The following is an 8384-nucleotide window of genomic DNA, read 5'->3' as shown; positions in this document are numbered from 1 at the left end:
TCAAAGACAGCGAGTTCTCTGAACTCCTGCTGTAACACTTTGAAATAAGGTATTTTTACAAAGCCCCACAGAAAACCTGCAAAATCATTTTAGATATTTTATTAATAATGCCACTCTGTTGTCTCTTCTGCACAAAAGAGAAAAGCTGGGCAGTTCTTTGTCTTTTTAATAATTTGTACCATTCACCCCTCTCTGCTTCCTGTGAAGGACAAAGGGTTAATGATCATTGTGAAAGTGGTTAAAAGACAAGCACTTCTCCCTCTCTGAGCTCTGAAGCCTCCACTTGCTAATATTAAGACATTGTGGACGTCTACAGTAAGTAGTTATGCATTATTGGTACATCAATGTTTAATTTCAACCCCTCACACTGAGGTTTCATTTGCTACCACTGTCTTACATCACGCAATGGCTTTGTAATCTTAGAAACTCAGAAGCACTATCTGACTAATTGTGGAGAATTCCCTCAGCAAGTTTTCCTCCGTCTTGAAGAAGTAGCTCAGTAGGATTACAGTAGTACAAAGAATCAGATAAATGTGAAGGTGTTGAGGGTTTTGGCTGAGCAAAAAGATGGTGAGGCCATCCATGAGTGCTGTCTATCACCATTGCAACACAATTTTGGTTTCTGGTTGTCCGGTTCATGGGATAGAGGCTGGCGGTGGCCAAATCTTTACTGTGGCATTGTTTAATTTATGTACAATGTTAACTGCACTCATGTAGGAATAAACTAGCTTTTTTGCACTTGAAAGAAGAAACTCAGCAGTTAGAAACTAAGTACTGTTATCATTTATATATATATATATATATATATATATATATATATATATATATATATATACATACACATACAATTACACACATACACACACATACAATGTGTATGACTCTGTAATTCTGTCAATTGTATTATATTATATTTAGTGTCTTCTTAAAACCTATACTATGTGTGTATGCCATTGGTGTTTGAACTTTTGAATGAAAGGATTTGTAACGCAGTACAATTTGTGCATGCTTTTCTGGTTGTTGATTTATGCTATGGATGTGTTCACAATTTAAATTTTACTTAAAAATAAAATGGAAAATGTCTTCTTAGATTTGTTTTTCCCATTTTCCAAACCAAAAATTAAAATACGTGTTTGAAATGAGACTGGGTGGTTTGACAATTCAACCATTGTGTCTGTATAAACCAAGATGTCTTGTTGATGCCTGTTTTTGCTTTGGCGTGTAATAGCAAAAACATTGCGCATGCCTGTCTGAAATTCAGGTAATTTAAAGAATTTTCCCACAAAAGAACATGTCTTACACAGAGTCACATTAACTGCCAGCCCGCAGTGCTATCTGTGGTTAATTCAAATTACATGTCAGTGTGTGACGGCACGTTGTTTTATGAAGGCTTGAAGTGACCCCGCCTCCCTCTGATGCAGGGAGTGGAAAGAGGGTTTGAGCTTACACTAATCATATGAAGCATCTGTAATCCATTAACATCCCTCTCTGTATGGAACAGGGCTGTGAGCATGCACAATACCCTAATCAACGGCAAGTGAGATGTTGCATAAATAAAATAATGGATAATAAAAGTTGCCTTGAGAGTGGACGTACGCACAATTGTCAGGTTTATAATTAGGCACATTTAGTTTTAAAGTAGGTATTTGCATGAAGTCATACCCTTCTAGTTTTTAGACTAGAAATTCTTTCCCACTCGCAGTTAGAAAGAACAGGCTACCAGGTTTTAGTCAGTAGAGGGCAGCAGTGAGTTGTAAAAAGTGTCAGTGGTAAACTTGAAGAGGTCCAGCATTGCATTAATAAAATAGGCAAAGCTCAGCGCTTTCTATATTATCACTTGGCCATATATATTTACACAGAAAGCTTAGTTAGTTTTAAACGCAACTGCTAGTTTAGATTTCTAAACTAGCAGTTGAAACACTTCAACACTTGTGTTCAACACTTACCATAGTCTTTAAGCATTTATGATGTTCAAACAACTGGATTGCTATGGGCTATACGTAGGTCTTTTTCAGACTTGATGCTCCCATGTAAATTGAGAAAGTCAAGAGATATTTGGCATGAAACTTTTTTCCTATAGGAAAATGGCAAGGAAATGACACCAATAACACAGAAGGGAAAGATGATCAAGAACCATGCAAGGCTTTATTTATACAGTACTCAGTAATCAAAGAGACATCAGTAAAATAAACTATTTTCCATACATGAAATACATTTCAATCCTGCTTCCTCCGTTGAAGAAAGTTAGTTCTCCTCTGTGGTTTTGAGGACTTATATTGTAAATTATTAAAAGTGACTGGTTACTCGATGGTCACTTTTTATACAGGACTTATAGCAGACATATTCTTCATGGACACTGCCAGCTCAACATTTCATTACATAAATTGCTGTGATACCAAGTATTATTTGTCTCACATGGATGTTGCTGGAATAATCAATAAAAGTGAAACGCTCATTAAACAGGTACTGTTTGGTATAGTAAATGTGTGAAGAACTGAATGCACACATTTACTGAGCTCCTGACATTGTGGAAATCCAACAGTGCACGTCCAGCAGGTTGGACACTGGACCCTTAGGTGAGGCTGGAAAACAAGACAGAGAACACAGTGTTACATCAGGCTGAAAGATTCCACTGAATACACCGCTGGTGTGTCTCCCCTGACTGCTTTCTCAACAGGGTGTTCATACAGTTCTGAACAACGCTGTTTGGTTAAATAATGCAGTCGTGACTATACAAGAGAAACTCGTGCAGAAAAAGTCAGCGGAAATTATTAATCAAATATAAACAGCCACCACTACATTAAATGCTGTTTCCTGGGGAAGGTGGATCTCAAACTAATTCATGTACGTAATGTATCAAGCTGGGGATACACATATCCAGCACTCAGTCAAAGTGTTCCGATGGTAAAGTCAGTCAGGGTTGGCTGCCAATCTTTAATACTGGAACACACAACCCACACTATGGATGACAGCTCATTCACAAATACATTCTGAGTCTGAATGTGGACCAGGAGGGCTGCAGTATCTGCTGTTGTAGCTAATCTCTCTTCTACTAGCTAATGACCAGCCCTGCCTAGCTACCTCCTCCATCAGAAACAATAGTGTCATCTCTGTGCATTTATTGTTTAGGTAAACAACACAACTAGCTAGATAACACGGGGCAAATAGCTAAGTTAGATAAAACGTGCTAGCTAGGCAGTACTCAATCTCCTGCCAGAGATTGGATTTCAAGATTTTGTTGCTGCACAGTTTCTCTGTTACATCTTGCAGTGCTGGCCTCTCTCCAAGCAAGCTGATCAATTTGTCCTAATTCTTGTGTCCAAAGTGCTGCCATAACACAAGAAGAAAGAGGCTTTAACTGCAGTTAACAGAAAAGTGAGGCTCTCTTTCTTGTTCTTGTTGTATTGCTCATTTCAGTTCTCTTGAGGTGATGCCCTCTGCACTCTGATTGGCTCAATGCTGAAATACCAACGGTTTCTGACCGAACGTCAGGTGTGTGTGTGACCCCACCTTCAGAGACACACTACACTGTTAACATCAACCAAACTTGTGTACGAGCAGCAGGAACCGCCCCTGCGCAGAGACACTGACCTGTCAATGAGCGAGTCTCGCATGGTGGTGGCAATGGCACTGGGCTGGGCCTCGGTCAGCCTGAACACGCTCTCGATCACCGACAGCTCCGTGCTTGTCGTGTCCAGACCGCAGAAGGCACACCAGTCGTTCACCACCATCCCAGCAGCTATTACCTCACTGCCTCGGTTCACTGTTCCCGCCTGGAGAAAAAATGGCGGAGAGAGAGAGAGGGGGGGGGGGGGGGGGGGGGGTCAGTGAATTCATCTACCGGTATAGCTCTATATTCTAACACACTGAGCAAATTAGGACGACAGTAAGTGTTTCAACAAGCGTAGATATGAATTTGAATTTCCACACAGTCAGGGCAAAAAGGCTGTGATTCACACAGAACTTTTATTCTGAAGTTTGATGAAGGTATTGCACCTGGCTGAAGCTGTTGAACCCCCCATTTGGCCCTCATGAACAAGGGGGGGGGGGAGGGGGGGGGGGGGGGGAGAGAGAGAGAGAGAGAGAGAGAGAGTGTGGAGATGGGGTGGAAGAGGGAAACCGTGAACAGCTGATGCAGAGGAAGTAGTAAGTGGGATTTTCATAGTTGTGAATGACACCGGTTTGACTACATTTGGTTAACTGTGTACGGGTTGTCTAAAAATTCTCTGAATCTTTGTTTGGAACTGTAACCACAGAACTATAACACTAAGATGTGTAGAATATGAGAAAAAGGTCTGACACAGCTACACAACCCTTGCATGTAGGAAGAACACAGTATATTACAAGTGATTCACATATCTGAATGATCACGATTTCAATATTTAAACTACATTCCGTCTTCTGTCAGAATTAATCATGTTATATGCCAATTTTACAAAAAAATATATAAATAAGACATGTAAAAACATATATAGCAGCTTTAGACAGAATGAGTGATGTGGAGTGTCAGAACAATTATGATCAACCGCTTGTGCTGGTGTCAAAGAACCTAGGGGGGCTGCACCATGGGCAAAAAGCAAGCCTGACATCACGCCAAAGACAAAGCCCTGAGTGGAGACATCAATGAATAAACATTTTGCCTCCAGTCTCTCTCTCTCGTACATATCCACATTTATTTTTGGTTTTCTTAGTTTCAAAGGCCCAAAATGACATGGGTCTATTGTACTGTAGTAAAATCAAACTCACAGCCTTCTTTCTAACAAACCAATTAGAACATGTCCTCAGCTGGGGATCTGAAATGAAGCACTGGGGGAGAGCTTGAACTGTGGACAGATTTCACATACTGCCAACACTCACCACCAGGGGAACCTGGAGAAGGGAGGAGAGCTCATCTTGGTCTTCTATAGAGGTCTTGGGGTGCACCAGTCCTCCCTGATTACTGAAGGTACAGTAACTTCCCACTAACACCTGCTCTGCTATCGTCTGCCGGAACACCTCCACCTTCAGGCTGTCTGCCAAGATCTCTTCTGTCTCCTGTTATAAAGTGTGGAAGAACAGAGGGACACCAGTGACGATCAGTGCTTGACCCTTTTAAAAAGGTTAGAACTGTTCACATCCAATTTGAGAACAAAGAAACCAAGAATTTCATTGCATTACACTACATTACGTTCATTTAGCAGATGCTCTTACCCAGGGCGAATTCCAGCACAACAGATCAGAAGTGTATCCATTCAAGTTGGGTAAGCAATAAGAAGACCCGTGAGTGTGAGCATAACACTATTCAAATCCTACCACAAATTAACTTGGGCTAACCGGACTACACAGCCTAGAAACTAATAACAATAATAAGTTTCTTCAGGAAGGCCAGGCTCCAACGCTGCGTTAGCAGCTACTCTCTTACCCTGTCCAGGTCAGGGTGCACTAAAGCCACGTAGTCATTGCAGGCAATGACATTGCCCAGAGCCGACAGCCTCTCCTCCACTCTCTGTATCCTCACGCTGTCTGGTAGGCAATTTCGAATGTGCTGCAGCTCTTGGTCTGTGGTGTTGTTGGGCACCAGTAGCCCGTGGCGATTCCCTGTGGAGAAGGAAGATGGAACAGCTGGTGGATTAGTATTAGAGTAAAAAACTAGCAGAACACTGGCAGAGTAATGTTAGTTTTCAAATCCAGTGTCTTAAGAGTGTATTGTTAACTGTCTAACATGTATTTTCATCTTTGCATTTGCATTTTTTGTATTAAATCTTTCTTCAACAACTCTCTTACTTCCCAACAGTTTACAGAGAACAGATTTTTGCTGGCACATTGCTTTATTGAATGATTATGGCGGCAGCCCCTCTCTCTTCACTTAACATTGTAGAGGAATTGGCAAAAGTGTCAAGACTGTTCAATATCAACTCTCAGCCTGAAAGGTACTCACAAGACCAATTACCAATGCTCTTTGGACCTGACACACTGCACTGATTAAGGTGTTAAGCAGGGGCAAAATTTCAGCATGCCAACTTGCAATGAACTCACAAGGGCAATTACGCTACAGGGGCTACAATTGTAATGTGTGTACTATACAAAAAAACTGGCCTCCACTCATGGAGAGGGACAACAGAAAGGGTTTACACAAGATTTCACAGTTAACATAATAATCCATCTTGACACTTTGACCATTGTGAATTTTAAACATATTTCTGAGTGTAGTATCAGTGCCCTTACCAGGGGACTTCTTAAGGATGATATCCTTCTGTTATTGTACTGCATACTCACCTACACACATCCTTCCAATGATACGGCATCCTGCTATTGAGGCGTGGACAACAGGGATAGTTTCTGACAGCTCCCCTTCGAAGACACTGTGATCAGAAAGCAGGACCAAACCATCAATCGATCGATCATAAAGCGTTACGTTAAAGTCACGGTTGAAAGTAAAAAAAAAATATATTCCGTCGCAAAAGGACGGGGCTATTACGCATCCTTTGCCGTGGTTTAGCAAGATGCCGTCCACAGCTTTGCCTCTACTGTCCTCGTGCTTTAACTCCATGACATTTATCTTGCTTAGATTATCCTTGTCACTTCACCAAAAGCACAAAACCTTCAGTACAAAATAGTCTTTCCATTACATACCCCTCATGACAACTGTTAGAGATTTCACATACATATGGACACATGGATGTACAACAAATAATGGCGGTTTTCAATATGATACATTAAATGGGTATTCAAATTTTAAAAATAATTTAATATGGCCCTTTCGCAACAGAACAGGTGAATTCTAAGACATGTTTGCCAACCGTAATCAAATGTTCTCCCTTGTAGATGCCCAGCTACTGACCTGTAGAAGTTCTCAGAACCACCGATCGCTACAAGGCAGTAGGTGTTGGTAAGTTTTGCGAAACAGCCGATTTCGTTGTTCTTTTCAAATGACGTCCGGACAGCCATGGCCGATTAGCGCAGATGTTCACCAGGATTCGCCGCAAACTGTACGGGAAAACAATTCTTTAATTTACATGTCACACACCTCCAACGGCACCCGGCCGCCCAAGATTTTAACATTACTGGCACCCACATACGGGTAGCTAGCTAGCTGCATTAACAACGATTCAGTGTGCTTATGGGCTAACTAGCTGGTTAAAATATATACGTTACGTTTAGATACAGCACCCAACTTTCTACAAAATTATGCAGCTAATTACAATAATGTGTTCATAGTGGTAACAGAGAGGTAACTAGCTACCACACTAGATAGCAATTTCTAACCTATCTAGCTAAATACCAGCGTGGGGAACCAGAAGCAAGTAGCTAGCCAACATTAGCTGGCTAGCTAGAAGTTGTCGCAAGACGCTGAGAGAAATCAACAACACTGAAGAAAATAGGTATCACTGCTCACTAAGATAGTATCAATGTGGTCATTCTAAAGTTGGGTTTCGCGTTAACGATACTATATTCACCGGTAATAATGCAATATCATTACCTTGGCCGGTGGTCTGGCCTTGCTACAGATGCGTGGATTCCCCTCTGCCTTTCCCACGTGTCGACTTCCTCGTCGGCGCCGACGTGATGACGTTTACAAGCGTGGCCTCGAGCTGGTGAATGAAAAAGAACATGGTTGTCCTCCTTCCCTTTCGGCTTTTGGTCAAAGTGCGCCATTTGGGTGTAAAAAAATGTAAACTTTAAATGGGGTTGTATCTTGTATGTCAGCCTTGTATGTTATGGGGAACATGTTATGGTCATGTGTTTCCTATACAGGCATGTAATTTATTTGTCCTTTCAGCAAAATAAAAATGAGTTCATTCAGTTAACCTATCTGCAGTGTCTGAACAAAACATCACAGTGGCTAGATAGGCAGTGGCTTGTATACATTGCTACGCCATTAGGAAGCAGTGAGCGGCAGCACATTCACAAGTCTCCGTGAACTGAGAATTGTTAATTGGAAGGGGTGTTACTTCTATAAAAAGCGAACTGTGAACGATGCAGTCGATGTGTTGTGAGCGCGCACCATCCAGGGAACAAACGTGTACTACGCGTGTGCGCGTCTCTATTGACATTTTCGCCCAGGCAGCAACCTGCATAGCAACTGCAAACACGAGCCCGGCGTAGCGATTTCGGCGAGCCAACCAGGTGCCCCGCTCGGCGTGACGTAGTGTTTGTTGACAAGTTCATTAGCTGTAGGTGTAAACGTCACTGCAGCAGAAGTGCAGCAGGAGACGGACGGAGGCTAGGCGGCGGTTTCTGCCTAGAAACACTGCGAGCTAACTAGAGGGGCGCGAGGTGGATTTCGTGGGCTGACGTTGTTTTGAGTCGGGGTAACATAATTTCATAGGACCGAGATAACGTTAGCTAAATATAGTTTTGATTATAACGATGCAGCCATTTGCCTAACTGCGGATCGTAGAACA

General features: G+C 42.0%; 1 protein-coding gene across 1 annotated transcript; it reads right to left on the bottom strand.

Moving 5' to 3' along the window:
- Nucleotides 1-1949: 1949 nt before the first annotated feature.
- On the bottom strand, nt 1950-7556 carry eif6 (eukaryotic translation initiation factor 6). The gene is made up of 7 exons (XM_036531350.1): nt 7460-7556; nt 6821-6966; nt 6256-6341; nt 5402-5577; nt 4858-5034; nt 3592-3773; nt 1950-2582 (listed from the first exon to the last, which is right to left on the bottom strand). The coding sequence occupies exons 2-7, from the start codon at nt 6925-6927 to the stop codon at nt 2573-2575; spliced, it is 738 nt and encodes a 245-aa protein (XP_036387243.1). The 5' UTR covers nt 6928-6966; nt 7460-7556; the 3' UTR covers nt 1950-2572.
- Nucleotides 7557-8384: the final 828 nt, after the last annotated feature.

Source organism: Megalops cyprinoides, chromosome 6 (genome assembly GCF_013368585.1).
Source record: "Megalops cyprinoides isolate fMegCyp1 chromosome 6, fMegCyp1.pri, whole genome shotgun sequence".
In the NCBI taxonomy this organism is placed as follows: domain Eukaryota; kingdom Metazoa; phylum Chordata; class Actinopteri; order Elopiformes; family Megalopidae; genus Megalops; species Megalops cyprinoides.
This window is presented reverse-complemented; position numbering and strand designations above follow the sequence as displayed.